This window comes from Marmota flaviventris, chromosome 7 (assembly GCF_047511675.1).
Source record: "Marmota flaviventris isolate mMarFla1 chromosome 7, mMarFla1.hap1, whole genome shotgun sequence".
NCBI lineage: Eukaryota > Metazoa > Chordata > Mammalia > Rodentia > Sciuridae > Marmota > Marmota flaviventris.
Window position 1 is genome coordinate 59,361,551 of NC_092504.1, and position 25,578 is coordinate 59,387,128.

General features: G+C 35.6%; 1 protein-coding gene across 1 annotated transcript in view; it reads right to left on the reverse strand.

Annotated features, from left to right (window-relative positions):
* Btc (betacellulin) overlaps positions 1 to 25,578 on the reverse strand; it is a 53,470-nt gene that overhangs the window by 20,267 nt on the left and 7,625 nt on the right. The window contains exon 2 of the mRNA XM_027939777.2: positions 4,578 to 4,676. Within this exon, the coding sequence (XP_027795578.1) occupies positions 4,578 to 4,676 (99 nt within the window). The remainder of the gene's footprint in view (positions 1 to 4,577; positions 4,677 to 25,578) is intronic.

A 25,578-nucleotide genomic window follows, 5' to 3' on the forward strand; every position in this document is an offset into this window, starting at 1 on the left:
TAATCTGCATGTGTTCCATGTGGTACTGCAGTTGAGGAATCCTGAAAAGCAGCTTTCCCTGAGATTTACACAACGGGTAAATGAGACTCACTAGGATAAAACTATGTAGGATCTCTTCTTCTAGCAGGGACAGGAACAGAGTCCAGGCTATTCCTGTCAGTAACTCCTGATGTGATATGAGTGTTCTGATGATGATTCCTAGTACATTCTACAGTTTTTCCTGGGAACTAATTACAGGTAAGAAAAGGAAGATATCTAGGATGGTCCAAGATCATCTGGGAAACTTTCCTGTAGATAGCAATACTATAATATTAGAAGACTCAAATAGTCCACTTCCAATAATAGAGAGACCATCCAGACAGAACATTAATAAGGTGATTAATGGTGGACTAAACAACATTATAGACCAAACAGACCTACCTGATAATTAACAAAACAGCAGCAGAATACACATTTTTCTCAAGTGTGTTCTTCGGTACGGATCACATGTTATAGTACCAAAATGTCTTAACAAATTTAAGTAGATTAAAATCATACCAATTATCTTTTCTGATCACATTGAAATGAAATTAGAATTCAATAGTAGCAGAAGGAAAACTGGAATATTCACAAGTATGTGAAAGTCAAACAATACACTCCTGAAAAATCAATATGGCAAAGACAAATTAAGAGGAAAATTAGAAAATACTTTGAAACAAACACAACATATCAAAACTTAGGATATGTAACGAAGCAGACTAATAAGGAAGTTTATGATGGTAAATATCTACATTAAAGAATGAAGTAAGATCTCAAATAACTAGGTAAATTTACACTTTAAGAAACTAGAAAAAGAGGAACAAACCAAGCCTGAAGTTCGTAGAAGGGAGGAAATAGTAGAGATTAGATTAAGAATAAATGAAACAGACAAGAAAATCAATAGGAAAAAAATTAAAAGAATTAAGAGTTGATTTTTTGAAAAGGCAAATAAAATTGATGAATATTTAGCAAAACAGTGAGAAGTAAAGAATAAATAAAGAACAAAATGAAAAAGATATTACAATTGATGGTACAGAGATGAAAGGCATCACATGAGACTATGAAAAACTATACACCAACAAATGGAATGATCTAGAAGAAATGGATAAATTCCTAGAAACATAAAACCTACCATAACCATATCATAAGGAGAAGAATATCTCAACTCTTGTAACTAATGAGATTGAATCGAATCAAAAATTTTCTAAAACAAGGGGCTGGGGATACAGCTCTGTTGATAGAATGCTTGCCTCGCATGCACAAGGCACTGGGTTCAAAACCCAGCACCACACACACACAATTACATACAAAAAGAGGTATTAAAACCCTTCCAAAACAGAAAAGTTCAAGACTAGATGGCTTCTCTGGTAAATTCTATCAAATATTTAAATAACTAATGCTAAATCTTCTCAAGCTATTCCCAAAAGTTGAAGCAGAGAGAACACTTCCAAACTCATTTTGTAAGTGCAGCATTGTGTGACCTCAAAGCCAAACAAAATCACTTCAAGAAAATCAAATTACAGGCTAATGCCTCAGATGAACATAGTTGTAAAACTCCTCAATAAAATACTAGAAAACAAAATCCTACAGCAAAATAGAAGAATGAGACATCATGAGAAAATTAGATTCATCCCTAAGATGTGAGGGTGGTTCCATAGGAAAACCAATCAATGTGATTTCAAAATATATTACAAAGATAGATATAGTGTTTGCAACAAGTGTGGTAGCCAGGCATGGTGACACAGGACTCTATCCCAGTGGCTCAGAAGACTAAGGGTAGGATTGTGAGTTCAAAACCAGCCTCAGCAACTTAGCAAGGCCCTAAGCAACTCAGTGAGACCTTATCTCTAAATAAAATACAAAAACAAAAAGGCTGGGGATGTGGCTCAGTGGTTAAATGGCTCTGAGTTCAATTTACCCCACCCCCCAAAACAAAACAGTGTGGGACTGGCATAAAAACAGACATAATGCAGACCATGGAACAAAATAGCACAGAAATAAACTCATGTATATATGGTCAACTAATCTTCAGCAACGGTGCAAAGAATACAAAATGAAACAGGATTGTTTCTCCAATAAATTATGTTTTAAAACTTGATATTCATATGTAAAAGAATGAAATTGGGCGCCTTTCTCACACCATACACAAAAGTCAACTCAGAACAGATTGGAGACTTCAATATAAGACCTGAAACTGTAAAATTACTATAATCATTGGTAATAATTTCTTGAATTTGATATCCAAAACACAGTCAACAAAAGCCAAAATCAAGTAGAATGGCACCAAATTAAAAATTTATTCACAGTAAAGGAAACAACAGAGTGGAAAGGTACCTATAGAATAGGGGAAAGTGTTTTCAAATTATATATGAGATAAGGAAATAATATCCAAAGCATATAAGGAGCTCTTACATCTCAATCCAAGAAAACAAATACTCTGAGTTCTCAACTGGACTAAGGAATTGAATACATATTTCTCCAAAGACTTACAAATGGCCAACATGTAAGGTATTCACACCATAAATCATCAGAGAAGTGCAAATCAAAACCATAATAAGATCACCTCACATCTGTTAGCATTGCCATTATCAAAGACAGAAAAAATGTTGGCAAATATGTGGAGAAATTGGAACCCTTGTAAACTCTTGGTCAGAATGTAAAATGGCACAGCTACTATGGGAAACAATATGTAGGCTCCTCAAAAAAAATGAAAAATAGAATTTCCATATAATCCAAAAATCCCACTTCTGGGTATTAATTCAAAAGAACTGAAATCAGAAACTCAAAGAGAGATTTGCACTTCCATGCTCATTGCAGCACTATTCACAAGAATCCAAAACTGGACATAAGCCATGTGTCCACTGACTGAGGAATAGATAAAGAAAATGTGGCATAGAAATTCAAGGAAATGATATTCAGCCTTTTAAAAGAAGAAAACCCTACAATGCATGAAAATGTGACTTAACTTGGATGATACTGTACTAAATGAAATAAGCCAGTCACATAAGGACAAACATTATTTGAATTCACTTTTATGAAGTATCTAAAACAACAAAATTTATAGAAGCAGAGAGTGGAAAGGTGGTTGCCAGGAGTTTGAGGAGGGAGGAGATGGTAAGTTTCTACTCAACAGGTATGAAGTTGTAGTTATGAAAAGGAAATAAATTCAAGAGATCTTCTGTATTGTCCACCTTAAAATTGATTAAAAATGAAGATCTCATGTTAAATGTCTTGCTGCAATAAAAGTAAAATTAGAAAACACATTTAGGGACTGGCAATGTGGCTGAGTGATAATTGCTTGCCTGGCATACACAAGGCTCTGGGTTCAATTCCCAGCACTGCAAAACAAAACAAAAACAAAAACACATCTAGGAGTAGATTTTTGAACATTGTCAGTCATCAGATGATGTATAATTTCCCAAGGGAAATGTGAAAATGTCATCATTGAAGACATCTGAAGCCAGACTGAAGAAAAACACACAATCACATAAAGTTGGCCTTGTTCTCCCTACATGGGTGACAAGGCCAGGCCCACACAAGCATGACCTAAGACACCAGTGGATGCCACAGCCTATGCACACCCTCCAGCCCACCCACTGCTCTACAGGATGAAAGACGAAGACTGGGCTGGAGCTAATGACTCAGCTCAGGAAGAGTTGCTCAGCATGTTCCTGGCTCAGCCACAAAGTTCCCAGGGTGCTAGGAAAGGGACACTCACATCAAGTCACCATACTCCCAGCCCAGAAAAATTTCCAGGGAACCTAGAGGCTCTTCTCCACTCCACCCTACTCTTGTAAATTGGCTTGTATTTTGTTTTTGTTATTTTTTTAAAATCAGACAATACCTTATAGAAGACAAGATCACATAATCTAAACAAAATAAACAGCACCTTAGACTGGGGGTCAGCAAATTATGTTCCAAGGGTCACATTTGGCCCATGACCTGTTTCTCTAAATAAAGTTTTGTTGGAACACAGCCAAGCCTATTAATTTGCATAGCATGAATGGCTGTTTTCATGGTATTTCAGCAAGGTTAAGTACTTCAGCAAGGGCCAGATGGTCCATAAACCCTTACTAAGGAAAAACTCTGCCTTAGAATGATAACTTTGAGAAAACTAACTCAAGCATCTCCTTTACCTTTTTCTCTTTTTCCAAGCAGAGAAAAGAAAAGAATTAAATTTAAACAGTATGTTTATGAATCTAGTGCGAGATATCACAGGTTATGGTTCATGTCTGGTACATCCAATATAGTAGTTAAGAATGAAGGTACTGGAAGTCAGAAAGACCTGAGTTCAAATCCCAGATTTTCTATTTACTAGCTGTGTCACCTGGGGAAATTTGCTTAGCCTTTCTAAACTTTATCCTAAAATAAAATTTTAAAAAATATAACTTTACTCAGAGGGCTGTTTTAAGGAATGAATGAATTATTGCATGTAAACCACTTAGTACAAAACCTTGTACATTACTCTGTGCTTAAAGAACTGCCTATTATTATGACTTCTATTATCAAAAGATTAAAACAGGGAGATCAACTTTCCAAGATTGAATATGAAGTATTACCTGTGCAGTTTCCCCCAAGATCTCCACAGAGAGGGCCATTCGTTTCAGGACTTCTGGTTGAATTTCCATCAGCCACCACACAGTGGAGGATCACTAGGCCTTTAAGCACAAAACAGAACCAAAAAAATAAGCATGAGAACTCAAGAATTTGCTTAATGTGAAATACCATCTCCAAGTCATAATCCACTTAGGAGAATAGCAAGCCTGTGGCTCTGTACCTCTCTCCCAGCCAGGCAGGGGAACAGAGGCCAGAATGTCTCATATTTTCAGCTAAAGATGGTATTTTCAAGCCAGAGTTCTTATACCTGACTATGCATCTTAAGGGAGGAGACTTGGACATATCTTAGGAAGGAGCCTGAGATTTGCTTTAAAATAATCCAACATGGAAATAAGGGTACAAAGTAATGAGGAAAAGACAGAGGAAACAAGACTGGCTTCATGGTGGTAATTGTTGAAACTGGATGATGGTGTGTCGAGGTTCATTATGCTGTTCTCTCTAGTAAGTATATATCCAAAATGTCTACAAGGAAAAGAGGAGAGGATAGAAAAGGAGAAAAGGGGAATATAAAGATGGCTTAGGAAGTAGCTAGTCCTGAGTTTAAGACCTGTTTATCAGTGTTAAAAGTATGCTAATTTGGTGTGTTTAAGTCAGTTTCACTGCTGTGACCAAAAGACCTGACAAAAACAAAACATACTTAGTATAAATAGTCATTTAATAAAAGTTTATCTTGGCTTATAGTTTCAAAGGTTCAGTCCATGGTTGGCTGACTCCACAGCTCTGGGCTCAAAATGAGGCAGACCATCATGGTGGAAGACCATGGCCAAGAATAGCTCAAGATGCGGTAAAAAGGAAACACAGAGAGAATGCGCTCCATTCACCAGGGACAAAATATAAACCCCAATGAATGCCCCCAGGAAACTATTTTCTCTAACCCCACCCTACCAGCTTACAATTACCACCTAGTTAGTCCAAATCAGTGAATTAATCCACAGATTAGGTTAAGGCCCTCATACTCTAATCATTTCACCTCTGAATATTCTTGTATTGTTTCACACATATGCTTTTGGGAGATACCTTATACTTAAACCATAGCAATGTGTTAAGAATTCAAAGCACTGAAGATAGTGTTGGCATATAATCAGTGATCAGTAAAACTTACTCATTATTATGCAAGATGTAACTTAACCTCTCACTGGTTATATTGAAAATTATACAGTTGGCTAACAATTTCTAAACAGCACATCTTCCCCAATTCATTTCAATTCAACCAACATTGCTCAGAATGTTCAAATCTGGGATTTGAACTCAGGTCTTTCTAAACATACTGTTTAATTTCTGTTTAGAAATTGTTAGCCAACTGTATAATTTAGAACACACAGGTGAATAGGACGTTCCTGACCCTCAACTTGCTCTAAAGCAGATAACTAAAGCAGATAAACAGCCAACCAATTCTTTACAACACAAAATAATAGTCCTACAGCAGAAAACTGCAGTAGCCAAGAAGTTCAAATGTCAGATTATTCAAAAGGGTCTTTATAAAGACAGGCTTTTTTTTCCATTTTTAAAATTAGAAAAGATTTTTCTTAAAGAAAGATATGCTACTTGATGTTGGCAAAAGTAAAGAGAAATGGCAACTCAAATCCACTTGTGATGGATAAACTCATACTGCTTATCTATAGTTTTAATCTGTAATCTTAAATGTGTAGATTTAATTCTACAGAAGTTAAATCAAAAAATAACTTAAAAAATGTACAAACCCTTAAATCCAATAGCTACATTGCTAGTAATTTTTCCCAAGGAAATAATTCAGAACACATAAAAAAGATTTAGCTAGCTTTAGAAACTTTATATATGGTGTAAGTCAGAAAAAAATAGAAATTACCTAAATAGTTAACAATAGAGGATTGATTAAATACATTTTATTTATCTTCATGTAATAAGTTTTAAGCCATAAAAATTGATGTTCAAACAACAACAGCACATTTTAATATATTTCTAAACAAGAAAGCAGACTATAGGATAATCATTTAGTGTGATTTGTGTGCTTGGGTTTCTTTGTGTATAAAGTGTAAAAAAACAATTTGTATAAATAGTTACTTAATAAATAAATACAGAGTTGCTCACACTGGCTAAGAGGGGATTTTTTTCTTAATCTTGCTTATTTGTGCTTTCCAATTTTTTACCAGCACATTTTGTTTATTGCAACAAGAGAAAAAGGAATGACTCACTTTTTTTGTCACAGTTTGGCCACCAAATTTCTCAATTATTTACACGTTTTCCCCCCAACATTTGTCTCTCCCTTTACACTTAGAACAAACAGAAGCAAACAATCACTTAGGGTTTCTCAAACACAGAAACTATGTATTACTCATCTTCATAATCTCGGCAAATGATACAGAGCATAAAGGATGAAGAATGACTCAGTCAATCTATAAACAAACAAAAACCTCAAAATCAAAAATCGTAGTAGCAATTTCTAGTGGAAGATAATAAAAGACATTTAATCCATTTCCAAAATTCCACACATGAACTTTCTTTATGGGGCAAAATGAGGACACCTTAATTTTACAGTTAATCTGTTCTAATAATGGAAACTCAAAAGAAAGGTAAATGTCAACATCTACAAACTGGGGGTAGCAATATCTGCTCAGGGTTTGCAAAATTAAGTTTTATCAGAAAAAAAACACATGAATTGGCACATCTTATGCAATTTTTAGTCTAGTTGCATTCCTTCCGCTATCATTTATAATTTAACCCATTATTCTCCACCTCCATCTGATGGAAGGGACCCCGATCTCATAAAAACCTTACCTAAGCCCTTTCAGCTGGACCTCACTCCACATGCTGGCTTCACTTGGCAAAAGGAGGCCACCATCATCAGGTAGACGCAGAGCCCCTGGGGAGGAGTCATCTTCAGCCAAACCAGCACCCAAACCAAGCAGAGAACCTGGAACAACATGCACTCTACCTACCACTTCCCACCCACAATCTTCAGTCTAGCAACTGATGACCATGAACAGAATTATTCCTGAAGAATCATTTCCTTGACCTGCATAGTTTTTCAAAACTGAATTAAGGCAGTTCATATTAGACCTGAAGTTTGTGCTTCTCTCAAAATTACAGGAGGTCTGGCAATGAAGGATTTTTTCCTCTAATAACTGGCTGGGACTAAGAATCAGGTAACTCCTTTAAGTGCCACAAACTATGTGAGACTTGCTGATCTCATTTATTTTAACAGTCAGGATCCTAGTGGACATTTGAGTTTGCGATCTGAAAGAAGTGATGCAGAAAACAGAAAAATGCTCTCAAACCCATCTACCAAATAGTGAAGTCTATTACAAAAAGACTGTTCCATCCTCTCAACAGATATTTATTAAGCACTATGTATTTGGCACTGGTGCAAGATGCTGAAGTCTCAAAGATATTATCACTGACCTCAAGGAGATCAAATACTAGAAAACACAGATACACAAATATTCAAGTAAAGTGTGATCAGCATAGCAACAAAGATAACACAGGAGTTACACCAGGTGAAGAATCAACTCGGCCCAGTGGCAAAGACTTCATAGAGAAATTGAGGTTTATAATGAATTTTTAATGAGAAATAAATGATTTTTAAAGCATCAATGAATACTTGTGAAAAACAAAAATATGTAAGCAATATAATCACAGTTTATCATTTGTTTCAGCAGTGGATAATAACTATGCAGTTATAATAATATCAATAGTGATAATTGAACAAAAGATTATCATAAAATTAGGGCCACTTGCTAGCACACGTACACCACCTGGGAGACTGGTAGTAATTAATCAGTGCCTGTGCTGTACCAGTTCTTAAGTTTTGAGTATCATCCTGAACTTAATGGTTCTAAAATTATGAAAAAGAAAGAACTCAATAGCAAAGATCTAAAGCTGACAAGTCAAGAAGTAGCATCATAAACAAAGTATTTCATAATACAGAGGCGAATAGCAGAAGAAACTCCTAAAAGAGGCAACAGGTGCTGCCTCTAGGGAGGTGGAAAGGCAAGAAGGTGTGGTGTACAAAGATCTTCTTATTATTTTAAATCTATTTCTACCTACTTCTTTATTAAGAAGAAAACTTTTTACAAGATAATAAATAACATGTTAGTTAACTAGGGCATGCTAAACAAAAAGGACAACTGTATAAAGACATGTCATGAAATAACATGACTTGTCCATCTTGTTTTCAGGGTGGGGATTGTGAAGGAATAGGAAGTTAGGAAGAAAGTGGGTAACAAAAGATCTACATGCCATGGTACGTTGAATTCTATGATGCAGCTAAGATGTGACCAGTGAAAAGTCTAAAGCAAAAACCATAATGATCCTTTTCCTTTTTCAAATTTGAAAAAAAAATATGTTAATGTCAATATTTAATATTTCAGACATTCCTAAATCAAGATGGTAGTACTGGTTATGGAGAAGAATAAATGAATATGAGAGATTCACAAGGTTAAATCTGAAACATTTGGCGGGGATTGATCATAAAGGAGTTGGAGATGACTCAGAGTTTGCAACTTAAGTAACCGCTTAATTCATTAGCAGATCTCAGGTATATGGGAAGATTGTACCTGAAGAGTAATCCAGTTTTAGACACTAAATTCGAGATATCTGTAGATCATCCAGGGGACAATTTATGGATATATAAATCCAGAACTGTAGAATGAAGTCAGAACTACAGGTTCTATATTTGGGAGTCATGAAGATTCATTCTCCTGGTATTAAATTCCATGGGAAGGGATCTCTCAGAAAAAGCTGTGTGAAAAGAGAAAGCTGATTAAGGATTGCTGGGAGCCATTAGCCAAGTAGGTATGACAATTTCCTTGCCAGCGTACCCCATGTTGCTGACATGTTGCAGCGACATTGAATGTAGGTGACCTTGCTCAAGGACCAAGGCAGATTAGGGTGTTCCCGGTTTAAGATAGTCGTGTTTAGGGCGTTCCCAGTTTAGGTTCCAGGTTTAAGGTTTAAGATTATTCCTGCTGGGAATAGGGCATATCCTGCTGCCTGAGTTCCCCTTGAGTTCTCACGGGATTCAGACAGTATATTTTGGAGATAGAAGCCCAGAGAACGTGGATTTGGGCAGAGAACGTGGATTTGGGCAGAAAACGTGGATTTCCCCAGAACGTGATTGTAGACGGCTGGTGTGAGTTCGGGAATAAAGAGTTGCTGTTTGAATCTACAAGCTGTGTGGTGGCTCGTGATTGTGTGCCCAGCCAGACTGTGGCATTTGGTGGCCCGTACGGGGAACTTCTGAAGCTTAAAGGTAAGTGAAATTTCTCACCCCTGAGGAAGAGCGAAAGAATGGGTGACCAATTCAAAAAACAATGTGTTATTGTTTTGATTTATTTTGTTTTTATTTCAAGTTGCCTGTTCCTAGAACTTTCTCAGGCAAACTGGGGAAAATGGTTGACTCAAGGTTTGAAGTTGTTCGCCTCCGAGCAAGAGAAATTGTTAGAGGAAGGAGGCACCCCAGTAAGACCAAGAACAGTTAGGACATATGTTGATACAATACAAAAATGTAGCCCATGGCTTTTTAAAGACAAGTTATTAAGCATATCAATGGGACCATCATGGTATCCTGTAGAAGGATTTTTCTTCAAGAAAAAGAGGGCTAGTTCTGTTTGCTACACTTGTCTAAGATCTTGGTTTCTACAAAGTTCTGATTAATTTACAAAGCTAAAATGTTGAAACAGCAACCACTCTTTACTTATTAAGTTCCATAAGGTAATATATTTAAACATTATGTGTGTTTTCATAAATTGGTAAATGGAAAAATGTTTAATATTGCTTTGTGTCTGTGTCTTTGCTAAAACAAGGTTACTAAGAGTTAAGATTCTATTATGTGTAATTTATATACAAAGAGTAGAAAAATTTTCAGTTGGGTTTCAATTATAGTATCATAGTATCATAAAAACATAAAAGTCTTTCATCTTATTAGTAATTTGTCTAAATCAGAAATTTTATAAGAGTTGTTTCAAAATGTGAATAAAAAGGGTTAATGGTTAAAAAAAGAGATAGAAAAAGATTCAAGATGTGGAAATATATTTTAATATAAAAGGTTAAAGGAGAAAGAAATGTTTCTAGATGAGATAATCTCTGTGTGGTAAAGTAAAAAGTTGTAAAATGTCATTTAAAGAGATTTTGAGGAAACTAGACTTACTTTATAAGCTTGAGAAAGGAAAAAAGAAGAAAAAAGGTATTTGTACATGGCAGATTGAGACAAAGCTTCTCAATGGAGTTAAAAAAAAAAAGCCTTTGGTTGAAGGGCAGCCATGTAAACTAACATTGAAGCGATTTAAGCAAAATCTAAGCCTCGTTTAAAAGAGTGAAGTTGTAGATGGTGAAAAAGTACATTTAAAAGTACAGTATAGATGATAATTAAAAGGCTTTAAAAGGTTAAATTGAAGGTGGTCGAGATACCTTCATGGCGGAAAAAAGATTGCTTTATTGCATCATTCGAAGCCTAGTTAATCGTAAAGGCATTACTTTAAAAAAAATGGGAAGATAATAGGATAAAAGATATTTAGATGAAGAAGATTAAAAATTTAAAGTGAAAAACTTTAAAGACTGAAGTATAGAAAGTTAAAAAGAGAAAAGATAAAGAAGATGTAGAAAGATAAAAAAGATGTAGGGAGACAATAATTTTAAACCCACAAAATAGGAAAAAAAATAGGAGGAAAAAAGGCAACTAAGGGTAAATATACAAACCTTAGAAAAAAAACTAGAAGATAGAAATAAGATAGAAAATGGTTGAAAATGTCAAGTAAAGGTATTTCAGATAGAAAATGCAAGAAGCTAAGACAACTATTAGATACAGACATATACTTATTAAAGCAAAAAGAGGGAATTGGAAAGGGGTATATATCCCCCATAGATAAACTTAAAATAACCCTTTTTACTCTAAACTTTTTAAATTTGGATTCATCAGGACTTAGTGCTGCGGAAAGACATATGTATCCAAAAAATGTACATAAGCCTAAGGTACTTTGGAAAGATATTCTAACAGGACAATGGAAAGGTCCTGACCCAGTGATTGTCTGGAGTCGGGGTTTTGTTTGTGTGTTTCCACAGGGAGAACAGCAGCCGATTTGGATTCCAGAGAGATTAACTAAAACAATTTCTACAGATCGAAAAGAAGATGATTTGACTCAAATCCATAACAGCTGATATCCAGAGCTCCAGCTTGGCCATTCTTACATCTGCGACAGTGATTAACCAGTGATATAATTTTTATTTCCTTGCCAGCGCACCCCATGTTAATTGTGGTAGTGCTGACATATCTTTGCTGATGGTGTCACCAGTGATGCAATTTTTTCCCAAGGAGCCGTCAATTGGCTTGGTGTCGTGGCATTTCTGTATTCTCCTCCCTTCTGCTAGTGATGGTCTAAAATTTGGGGGCCAATGGCTGTATGCTGGACCGGTAGTCAGTGACGGGTATGATCCAATTGCAGTGGTATCAACCTAAGACAGGAGGCTGACGCCTAAAGGTCAGTTTTCCGATGACGGGTAAGAACCATATGTTGAATTGGACAACCTACCAGGCACGGTCCTTAAGCCACATTGCTTGTTGTTTAATTAATCAGAAGGGGGGAGATGCTGGGAGCCATTAGCCAAGTAGGTATGACAATTTCCTTGCCAGCGTACCCCATGTTGCTGACATGTTGCAGCGACATTGAATGTAGGTGACCTTGCTCAAGGACCAAGGCAGATTAGGGTGTTCCCGGTTTAAGATAGTCGTGTTTAGGGCGTTCCCAGTTTAGGTTCCAGGTTTAAGGTTTAAGATTATTCCTGCTGGGAATAGGGCGTATCCTGCTGCCTGAGTTCCCCTTGAGTTCTCACGGGATTCAGACAGTATATTTTGGAGATAGAAGCCCAGAGAACGTGGATTTGGGCAGAGAACGTGGATTTGGGCAGAAAACGTGGATTTCCCCAGAACGTGATTGTAGACGGCTGGTGTGAGTTCGGGAATAAAGAGTTGCTGTTTGAATCTACAAGCTGTGTGGTGGCTCGTGATTGTGTGCCCAGCCAGACTGCGGCATTTGTGCCCAGCCAGACTGTGGCAAAGGATAGAATTCTGAAGACTATCAATAAGATAGGGTGGCAGAAAGAGAAGGGCCCTTCTGAGACTGAGAAGAGGCTACAGAGCTAGAAAAAAAAAACTTCTTCAGAAGAAATTGAACAAAATACAAATTGTCAGAGATATAAATATAAGAAATGAAAAGCATGCATTAGATTTGCACTAGTAATATGTTTCTAGAGAAATCTCAGTAGCATGAAGAATGTGTAAATAATTGTAGATTACTCTTCAAATACATTGAACTTAAAGAGAGAGATTAGTCAACATATACCCAAACAAGAGAGTTTTTTGTTTTGTTTTTTTAATGTGAGATACTTGACAAGAACAAGTCAGTGATAAGAGAAACAAAGATGGGTTACCAATACAAGTAGAAAAACTAGGAAATTGTAGCCTGAGAGCCAGAGCCTCTTCTGCAATGTTTAGTCTCATGTTGTCAAAGTTAGCCATTCTGTCAAATATAACTTCAATTTGAGTAAATGGAAAATCTTTGGAAGATAAGAACTAAAATATATTTTATATTCTATACATCTCATTTCATTGTTCAAAGAAATCCCATGTCTGGTTTTAAATGAATGAGAAGCATCAAATGGTTTTCTCAACCCTCACACTATTGACATTTTGGGTTGGATACTTGTTTGTTGTAGGATACTGTATACTGCAAGTTGATTAGATGCCAATAGCATCCACCCCTGACTCAGTTGTCACAATAAAAAATGTGCAGATATTGCTAGATTTCCCCTGTGGTTGTAGAATGGGTGGAAGATTGCCTCATCTGAGAACCACTGTAATTCTCTTCAACCAAATTTATTTTAATCCAAAAGGTAGCTTTCATTTTAAATATACCCCTTTATTCTGAATCAATTGTGCAGACTTCAAAGTCTTGAATTTTAACTTTAAAATTTTTTTTTATGGAAAACACCATTATCTTATAAAAAGATCACCAACCAGACGCAATCATTTTTAATTCACTATATGACTTGAAAGTACTCAACAAACTGTCTTGATCATTTTTCCTAGGAAAACCTAGGATCATAGTTTCCTTTCCCATCCCATAATCTGGTTTATAAATATCAATAAAGTAAGAATTTTTAAAGAGACCATACATTATTAAAATTATATTCTTTATCATCAGGGAAAACACAAATTGTATTTTATGGAAAGTGTGGTGTTTATGAAAAATAAAAGATTTCTAATAAAGAGAGTTGCAAATTACATTCAACTTAAGAATTAGTAAGATTCTAAGAATTTTCAAATATCCCACAAACCAACTCTCACCTCTCTGGAAATTGTTCCCTGGAAGAATTCATCAATTCCACATTTAAAATTCAATAGAGAGACTTCAGTCTCTTCCATAGTATTCCACTTCTGGGAGACCAGGTGTCCATGCTTTCAATCACACCCATTCATTCTTTCAAAAAATATATTAAGCACCTATTTCCAAAGCTCTGTAGGTGCTTCTACATGTTGAGCTAGGGTTTTCCTGTTTGAAGTCACCTAAAATAAGTCTAATCTCTCTTTCCCATAACAGATCCTCATTTTCTAGAAGCCAGCTATCAAGGTTCCAGAAATGGATTTCCCTTCTTCAGGCTAACCTTGCTGGTTCTTTCAGCCATATTTTATTGGACATGATGAAGATTCCTCAAAAACCATCCATCCTCCCTAATTACATTCAAATTTTCAAATATGTAATGCATTGAAAATTAGGGAGGATGGATGGGCTTTTGAGGAATCTTCATCATGTCCAACGAAAATGTAATGCATTTAAACAAAGTGTTATCCCCCATGGCCTAGCAAGAACAGAACAGAGTGGGGCTCTCAGCTCCACACTTGCAGTAAGGCAGCCCAGAGTACATCAGCCCTTATGGATGTCACATTAAATGTTAGGGTTTATTCTGCTTATCATAAAATAAAGCTTTTAAATTTCTTATGCTGCTGGGAAGCAATTGTATTGAAATTTTTTTCTTTGTTGCTGTGTTTTGTTCTATGTTTGGTTTTCACCTGCGCCAATGATTTTATACTTGACTCCTTTCATCCATACCTCCCTGCTTCACAAGGTCTGCAGAATTTCTCAAATGTGTTAAAGCAATAAAACTAGGATTAGACAAAATAATATAGTTAGCTATGCTTGCTAAGTGACTACAAGTTGAGTCCTTTTTTCTAGGACGAGTTTTAAAATATCAACTTCACTCGTAAAATTAAAGAAAAAAGGGAAAGAAATCCATCTCTATTTTAGTGAGCCAAAGCTCCATTTACTTTTATGCACTTTGAGATTTTCAAGTTAAAAATTACAGAGTGTAGTAAAAGTATTATCCCTGTCAGTCAGCATGGGCAGTGAAGTCAGTGGGAACAATGCGAGCATTCAAACAGGGGCAGACTGACAAGGCACATGACACTCAGTCTCAAAGCCACTGCTAATGCTGAGGTAAGTAGTGCACCAGCTGGGTCAACTATTTAAAAAGATCATATGTGACCAACTTAAACAGCCATGTATGTTACATTTGCCTCATCTCTGAGCTGAATTTTCCATTTTTAAAGCCAAGTACATTTTGTATTTAAAAATATATGTATAACATGATCACAAAATGTCCATTTGTTTCTATTTTCATGATTTAGGACATTGACATCTTAGGTACATTGAAAACTTCTACTCGTGTATACCAAATCCAATGATTTGTTGCCTCCATATCAATTTCATGATTGGAATCACATCCTAGGATCTATTGGAAAATCCAGTTGTAAACCAAAGGAGCCCAAAGGAGAATTAATCAATCTATTGGTTCAAACAGAAATTGAAAGAATATTTCACAGTCAAATCCCTGGAATTTCATTTATATTAAAAGGAAGCAGAATAGAGTAACAGGAAAAGAAAAGTTTTGGGGTCAAATGGAGCTGCATTTGAATCCTCAATCTGCATTTTAATTGTCAGATTTGTGATTTTGATGGTTACAAAATCACCGAGTTTCAGGGTTTCCTTCTGTAAAGTGAGGCCCAGTATACCTAACGCACATGGATGTGGTAAAGATTTAACTATGTGCTTAAAGACAGAGGACGGAGAAAGGAAATTAAGAATATTTAACCTTCATAGGTAATGTTTTGCAGAGAAAGCAAAAGAAGGGGAATTATAATTATTCTGGTAAAAACTAGGTCCTCACGCTCATAAATGTTTAGTGTCAAATATCTTCATTTAGAGTAAAATTTGACTTATGTATATGGTTGTGACATAAACTGCAAAAGCTAAATGTATGTGCATACACATACCACTACATTTAAGCAGTGTGTTTATATAGATGTACTTAATGAGACAAAAGTGCATTCTGGTCTCTCCACATGCTGTTTCTCCCTAGTAGTTTTTAAAGAGGTTAGTATTCCTCAGCTGATTAATGGAAATGTCGCATCTTCTACATGTGTGGCTGGTTGTATTCTCAGTACAGTTCTGTCTGTGATTCAGCATGCCATTCATGACATTTAGGGTTGATGATGCAGTTGGTTGGTTAAGTGATTCAATGATACAAATATAGTTGATAAAGTCAGATCTGAGACAGTACTATTTCACAACCCAGTGGATATTAAATCATATTAATTTCCAAAGAAATACAGTTAATTATATTTTTGAAGTTAAAATCAACGCTAGGGTGAAAAAATTGTAAGCATTTGGAAATTTCCCATTGCACACACATTGTTAAGAAGAAAAACAGAATTTCAAATGTACATACCATATGAGAGTATTTCCCAAGTCCAAACTGGGGCCGTATCTAATGAGGAATTGGGGGAAAAAATAGGGCGTGGAAATGATACTTAATTATTTTTGGCTTGCTATTGGCTGAGACTAAAAAAAAGTTTAAAAAGTGAAGTGGCTCAAGTTTGACATTAGTGTTCTTCTTGTTTTGTTATCTCCTTTTATACCTTTTTGTTGTTGTCTTGTGCCCTGTGATAAACTAATATCCTCATTCTGGTTTAATGAAGCAAACCATATTCTTTAAGACCTTTTCCTTCCTGAATTTATTGTTTTCAAAGCAGACTCACAAGGAGAGAAATTATTTCACTCAAAAGAACTATTCTAGCGTCTAGAGTGTCTCAACCTGGCCCTTTTAGGAAGCAGAGACTAAGGCATAGATGAATAGGTTTTCACTTCATTTGAGAGGTACAATCCCAAGGCCTTGAGAATAAGGAGAAAAGGAAATGAAGCAAAGAAAGGGGCAAAGCAATAAAATATGCAGCCCCCTCATGCTGGGCACACCTCCAAAATGAGCCACAGTTTCACAGCAATGTTCCCAGGTGGCCTGTTCATTCATGAACAGGTCACATAAACGGGTTCAAAAATGAACTTCATCTTGAACTAGTTACAGAAGAAAGAAGGAGAAACTGCACCGGATCCAGTCACTATCATCAAGAATTTCCCACTAGATACAATCCATCCCACAGGGTGTCCACTCCCTCAAAGACTATCCAGGGCCCAGAGGGTGTGGGCAGAAAGCTGACCAACAGGCTAAGGAGGCAGTTAAAGGCCACATTATTTTCGTCTCAATTCAATGTGGAATTGGGGCTTCAGAACAAAGTTTGACAAAGAGGGATTTTTCAAGTTCTCTCAAGTCATATCACTCAGAGAACTTCCTGTTCTATCATACTAAAAGACAGCCTTCAGAATTCTCAGGGCCACCTGGAGTGGGAGAGAGGAAGGCAAAGAAAAAAAATTATCTTCACAAAATAGATTTCTGTTCATTCAAAAGCAAGAAAGAAAATTTTGAACTCTTTTTTTTTTCAATATTAAACTCTACCCCAAATGGAAGAGACAATATCCTGATGTTTAATAAAGGCTAAGAATGATAGATAACACTGTTTTTCAACTTATAAAATTACAGTCTTATGTTTTTAAATCCCACAGAGGGAAACAATTTAATAATCTGTTACATTTAAACTAACTCAGATATCTGAAAACTGTCAACACTGCAAGCATAGCTTTACTAGAAAATTGACCTCATCTTTTTTTGTTCTATCATTACCATTATTAAATGCAAGACAAGAGTGACTAAACTGACTGGAAATCCCATAATAACCTAGACTTAGTTTATTGGAAATCATCAGTTATCAGAAGTGATAACTAAATTTGATTCCTATTAGCTTTATGATAAGACTAGGCAAGTCAGATTTTATAACACTTTAAATAAAAAGCTCTGAGCTCACTGAATTTTCATAAGAGTTTAAAGAGAGGAGGCAAAGGAACCAAGGAGAGAGGATGATTTGTTTTCAAGGGGGATTATCTATGTGCACAGTGAGAAGGATTCATGAGTTGGCCTCCGGATCCTGTGATAACACAGTCTCTGACCCATGAGGAAACAGTCATCAAACTTTAATAATGGTGAAGAAAAGAAGACAGGGTTTAGGATGGTTGCTTACCCAACCTGAAAATGCCCCAGAATTTATGCTCTTTAATTGAATCAGAGTAAGCCGACCCAGTTGAATATCAATCCATGAATCATTAAAACTATTCACAAAGATCAGAAAATAAATAAGTAAATATTTTAAGTGTCAGGTGTATAGAAAATAAATTCTACTGCAATTACAAAAGAGGCAATGTGTTAAGTTGGAGAAATCATAAAGAAAATTCCACCAAGAAGTAGGGAACGGAACTGGACCAAAGGCAATGACATTGAAATGATTTTGGTATGTTTGAGGGACAATGAGCAAAGCTGTCCAGCTGGAGTGAGAATTATACAAAGAAGAATTAAGAAGGGCCTTCTTGATGTGGATTGTGTGACTGTGAAATAATTCAATTGATTTTCTTGTGTGACCTATGAAAATAAGACTCATTAAGCAAGAGTCACAGCACATATTTGCAGTTGAAGCTTCGTAATGTCTGCTCACCACATCCTGAAACACAGATTCCTAATTAAGAATCTGACTATGTTAGAAAACCACTCAATAAGTACTTAACAATGATGACTGCTATTGGATAGAAACCATCAAGAAAGAGGGGAAGTGAAGTTTATTATTCTGCATGTGGTCTCATCTCACATTTAGGTCAAACTTACTCTTCTTACCCCCCACTACAGGATGCTTGTCATTTATCTAAAGAAAGTGACTAGAGATTTTTCTCACAGAAGTATTCTAACACTGGATGACAATGTTAGAAATAAGTGTCTCCTGATATTACAATATATGAAAATTTTTGTCAACATGATTTATCAATTATAATTGTGTTATTTTCCCTTGATGATAAGATCATGTTAATAATTATTATCCAAATGTATGGTAAAATATAAAGTATGCAGTGTCTTCAAGGCATAAATCGAGCCTGGGGGATGTGAATGGTATTATAGCCCGAGATGAGGAGTGGCAGAAGAAATAATCAAGTAATTTTTTTTTTCAAAACTCTTCTCTACTGGTCTCCCAGGTCTCCAAGGATCCTGCCTGTCTGTCCTTCCCATAGGAGTCTGTCTACTAACAGTTTCACTGAAACTATTGTCCAACTTACATTCTCAAAGTGCAATAGCATCAGGCTACATTCCTGAAGATATAACAAAACTAAAAGTCATTTGGTCTACCACCTGTCTCACCTAGGAACCCCTCTACACAAACCCAAAGCTCCAGGCATAGGAAGCTCACTACAACCCAAGGCAGCTGAGTCTGTTGCCTTCAAAACTCCATTTGGGAAAAACTTTCTCCCAAATGAGGGGGAGAACTGTCTTCTTCCTGGAATTTTAGTTGGTTAGTCCAAGAAGTGCTCTCTGAATCATACAGAGAAAAATCTTCATAGAAACAGCTTTTCAAATCTGTATAGTTGGATCTCATTAACAAAAATTTATTTTTTTCTACCCACCACCCCAATCTCTCTGTCCTCTTGGTTATGTGTGTGAGTGTGTGTGTGTGCGCGCACGTGTGTGTATTCGTTTGGTTTTGTCACTTATCACAGTCTCTGGTCCCTCATCTTTGAAAAGCACCAGTGATTTCTTCATAACCCACTCACCAGCAGCCTCTTCCTAAGCCCCAGTCTTCTCCACATCCACAGTATTTAATATGGCTGACCCTCCCAAACTTTCCATCTAAAATCTGGCCCCTCTTGGCTTCCTGAGTCCCTTTTCACTCATTTCTGCCATGTTTCTGACTCCTACACCATAAATACAAGTGCCACCAATACTTCACTTCAGGCTTCCTTTTTCCCAATTTTTGAAAAAAAATTTGGAAAAATAAACATCACATAGAATTTATTATCTTAACTTTTTTAAGGTATACCATTTGGTGTGATTAAGTGCGTTCACATGGTTGTGCAACCATCACTACCACATATCTCCAGAATTATTTTCAATTTGAAAAATTAAAACTACACACATCACATTCTCTCCCCATAGGCTCCTCTGCCCAGCCCCTGGCCATACCCATACTACCTTCTGTCTCTATGATGGTACACTCAGTCTTCTTTTTTACAATGTTATCCAAAATGCTCAGGGATTCAGTATTTGAATAAATATTTACTGAGGATTTATTGTGTGCCAGGCACTATGCCAGGTCCTGAAGTTAATAAACATAAATAGGAGTCTGACCAATTCATTTATATTTCTAGCTCTACTTTCTCAACAGTAGATGCTTCAAACTAGGCAGTAATTAGAATTTCCCCCAGAGTCCTTTTTGGAAATGATTTTTCAAATCTCATAATAATTTCATATTTACAAAAATGCAAATACATAGCATTTATAGCTCCCCATTCCCCATTTTCAGCTTCCTCTAATGTTGTCAACTTACATCACTGCAGTATATTTATCAAAACTAAGAAAAAACATGGGCACATTACTATTTACTAAACTCAGACTTTATTCTGATTTCACCAGTTTTTCCACATATCTCCTTTTTGTGTGTTAAAGTTCTTAATCTTCTCTGGTCTTTGACAGTTTCTTAGTCTTTCCTTGGTTTTTGTGACCTCATTGACATTTAATAACTACTATTCAAGCCCTTTACAGATTGTCCTTTTCTTTTGATATATTCCTCATGATCAGACTGGGGTTATAGATTTTTGAAAAGAATACCATGATGAAGTGTTGTTATTACATTGGAAGGGAATACATGATATCTTCAGGATATCATTGGTGATGTTAACCTTGATCACCTGATTAGAGTAGTGATTACCAGATTTCTCCACTATAACATTACTGTATTTCCCCTCTTATTAGTTATCGTGTATGTATGTTAAGAACATTTAACATTAGAATCAATTGGGGTATAATTTCTCATTTTTCTGATTGTACAGATTGCAGAATCACACTAGTCACACAGTCACCTATATACATGCAGCAATCACAATGTCTATTCTATTCTTCTGTCCTTCCTAATTGATTCTAATGTATGAATTGCCAAGATCATTGTAATGTCATGTGTAGCTAATAAAAAAAATGAAACGCTACTTAACCATCCAGCAATAAGTCAGAGGAACAAGCTTATCATCTGAGAGACTATGTGTACAGTCCAATAAAGTTTACTGGCTCAATATTTGCATTAAAAAAAAAGAACATTTAACATAAGATCTACCTTCTCAGCATAATTTTAAATCTAAAATAAAATATGATCAAGCATAGGCAGTATGGTAGATCTCTATGATTTATTCATCTTTAATAACTGATCTTTATATCTTTTGACCAATATTTCACCACTTCCCATTCTCCTCAGTCTCTGGAAACCTTCATTCTGTTCTCTACTTCTCTGAGTTTGACTATTTTAGGATACTCACATAAGTACAGTAATCTCACCTCTGGGATCAGGTCTTCTATGTTCATTGCAGTTTTTATTTTTAATAGCAAAGACAGAAACAAGGTAAATATTCATCAACATATATGTGAATAAAGAAATGTATGCATACAATGGAATATTATTCATCTTTTAAAAATAAGGTAACTATGTTATTTGTAGCATCATATTCCATTCTTTGAAAGCATGTCTTTAACTACAACCTACACTCAAATAAGTCAAGAGACTAAGCTCCATCTCCTAGAGGGAGGTGGATCTACATAAAATATTTATAATTATTCCATAAGGAAAATTTGTTTCTTCTCCTTTATTTTCAAATGTAGATTCCTAGGGTCATGTTAAACCATATCTTGTAGGTGTAGAGAGCCATGGTAATTTCTACTTTTTATAGTTCTGGGAAAATAAACACATTTGGCTTCAACTTGATGTCAACTTCCATATTTCCAAAAGTTCATAGGGTATTTATCTTAAAAGAAGTTCATATCCCTGCAACAAAAGCAGTTCTTTTTCACATATGTTACCATAAAATCATTTTTCCACTCATAATAGCAGCCTTGGAGACCTCTTTAATTCTTCTTTCCCCTTCCTTACCAACACTCGACTTGTCATATATTTTACAAATTCTTGCTTTCAACTATTTATTGAATTTGCTCTTCTCAATTCAGAAGTGCCAAGTTCAGTAAGTCCCTTCCTTTTATTTTCTTCTGATTGATTTTTCCTCATCTGACTCATTCTGCACACTAAGATCAATCTTACAACGCTGCACTGTGTTGCTGCCCCTCTTGAAAATATCAAAACAACTACCCATTATCATTATTATCCCATTCCCAAGGAGGCTCTCTGACATGATGAGCTAGGGACAAAAGTATGTACTTGATGTTATAGAATGGAGCTTGCATAGAATATAGTAGAGTTTGGGGAGGAAAAGAAAGAAGTGCCTTCTGTTCTTGTTTCCTCTAAATGTTTTGTGGTCATGAGTCAATTTTCTTAATTGGTTATTAAAATTTTAATCATTACAAATTTTAATCATTTCCATTTTTGTCACTAAAAAAATGACAAAAAGAGTCTGTCTTTTTTACAGGCTCTTTTCTACTCTAAAATGGACCTGGAGCTACATCCTGAGTATGAGCCTTCCCCAACCTTAGAAAGCCTAGCCATGCATGGTTAGGGACTAGGGGAAAAGAACCATGAAGCAGACCATTCATCTGGACCTTAGGCAAAAGGTGGGGTCAGATTTTCTCTAAATTGTAGAGAATATGACCAAAGGCAATCTCAGTATTTCCACAGTGTTTGAACAAATTTCTCAGGCAATAAACCATAGAACATTTCAAGATAAAGCCTTAATTTATCATGAAAAGTATGAATTTATCAACAAATCCCTCACTCCATTCCAAGGAAATCCTAGAGATTGATTGCATCAAGAATTTAGGATCCTGACTAATGTCTTTATTTTGGGAACCTTGTCATTATCCAGTCAGTATTTCCCTCAGCACCACAAAAAGGTGATCCTTTGTTGTAGGCATTTGGATTTCCTAACTTTCTGCTACACCAGAATAGTAACTATTAATTTTTCCACCTTCTAATCCTTCCCCACATTTTCTTCCACCACTAATATGGAAGAATTAACTCAAGTCACTACTTTGTTAGTGAATTTTCCCAATCACTCCAGCCCTTAATAAATTTTCCTTCTATGAGATCATATTTAATCTGTGCTATGCAATTTAAACTTTGCTAAGGATTGAAATATTCTACAGTGTTTCTTTTGTGATGAATATTTTTATCCAATGTATTACAAGCTCTTTTTTTTAGAAAGACAATGGTTTATAATTAGACTATTCTGATTAATTCTTTACTATTTTAGACATACTTTACAATAGTGTTATGTACACTTTAAAATAAAAGAATTACATAAGAAAAGTATTTAGATCTTTTCATGTTTTAGAAATAACAATAATACTATCAGACCAACCCTACTATGCCATGGGCAAGAGAGTCACACTTTTGGATAAATTAATGTCTTCATGATGCTGATAGTCAATACTTAAATTTCATGAACAACTCTGATTCTGTAGGGTCTACTGGGCAAACTGTGTTCAGCTGCCATCATGGTAAAGAACTGTCTAATAAAAGTAAGCCATTATTAACTGATCTGAAGACATAAAAGAATACAAAGTTATGTAAGAAGTTTATGGGTTTTCTGTTTTCTGGTTACTGAAGGTAGGACTATGTGTGTGTGTGTGTGTATATGTGTGTGTAAACTGCAAAGTATACATCAAGCTCTTTGTGGTACACTACGAGAAGCTACTGGTCTAAGAGGACTTCTTGCACTCTTCCCTCAGATTTATTTTTTCAGCAAATACTTATTGGGCATTTGTTATATGTGGATGCTGCTCTGGGCACTGAAATAAAACTGAACAGAACAGACAACACCCCTGCCATGATGAAGCTGACATTCAAACAGAAGCATTAAAAACAATTCTGAAAATATGGTCATGGGAAGCAGATTCTTGCTATTTTATCTTTGCTTGCCTGCGGCAGTGAATTTTTTTCATTGATCAAAGTACAAACTCTAATACTCCAATTGGCTTAATGAACACAGCATTTCTGTTTATCCTTTTTAGATCATACCTATGAAATAATTTAAGCATTATCTGCATATTCATAAATATTTACAATGTCAAGAATATTAATATTATGCTGAACATTTATTTCCCAATTATTGCACTAAAATCTTTTCCTGCATTATCTCATTTTATCCTCAAAGCAATCCTGAGTCTCTAGATGACATTTACCATTTTTTTTTCTTTAGGTAAGAGAATGAGGCATAGAGAGGTCAAGTAACTATCTCAATTTTACAAATCAATCATTGTGAAACAACTTAATATTTATGCATGGCTGTTCACTCTTAAAATTTTGAAAAAATTAGTTTATCCCCCAAAATGTCTAAAGCAATTTATTTTCCATTTTCCTGATTTTGACATTGCATCATCATTCTTCCAAAATGTCAGTTTCATTTCTTTTTAATTGAGGTAATTATTTGTATAATTAAAATAAATGAGAGAACCCCACTTTGATGAGATTATCTCAAATATTAAAATCCCCTTTTAAATATATTATTTTACTCTGCCACTACAGTCTGATTTTTGTGTTCAATATCCATATCAGGCAAGTAGCATCAAATTCTTTGTTGCACAAAATTATGATCAAAATTTGCAAGGGAAGAAGAATCTATGAAATCATTTATTTTTAGAAAGTAAATATGTATTTTACTTTTGCAGCTTTATTTTTCATATGTGTTCCTTTTTAACAAAATGAGTTAAAATGAGGCTCTTGAGAATTCTTATCTATTTCCTATTTCATAACTAGTAGGAGCAGTCATTCTAGACATAAATAGAAAATTTGTCCATCAGTGAGTAGACCCAGATTAAATTCATAAAATGCCTATAATCAAAATATCAAAAACAAATCAAAGTATTGATTATAATTAATGATTTCTTCTGTATTTTCCTATTTTCTACTACAGTAGCCCTTGCTTATCTAAAGCTTACTCTGTTCCAGGCACATTTTAAGTGCTTTATACAGTGATACATTTAAGCCACATAATAGGTTTGGTTTTATTACTGTCAGTTTTCATAGATGAAGGAACGGAGACCTTATGAGACTTGCCCAAGATTTCAGAGGTAGCAAGTCTCTGCACTGGCATGACTCAGTCTGGCTCAGGGTTTACCTCTTGACTATCTCACTGCCCTGTCTCAGAATAGGTTCCTTTTACCCATTCTCAGTAATAGGCATGTGGGTTCAATCCAGAAGAATGTAAAGTAATATCACCCCACTCTATCTGCCCACAGGAGCACTCCCCAGGTGTTGTGATGGTGAAGCAGATGAGGAAGGTACAGTAGTCACCACACAAGTTCAGGTTGATTTAAGAATAGAGTCAGAGTGGGCTGCCCAGAATGACGCTGGGCAGAATGAAGTCAAACACTTGGTCTGCTCAATGTCAAGTGAATATTATCAACAGCATGGCCCAAGTTAGGGTTCTAAGCAGGGAGTATTTCTTAGGTAGAATGAAGAGCCAGGGGTCTAATATGTGAGAGAGAGAGAGTGTAGAAAACAGCTAGGATGAATATAAATGGCTTTTAAATAAGTCTGGAGAACTGGTTCCCAGTGGT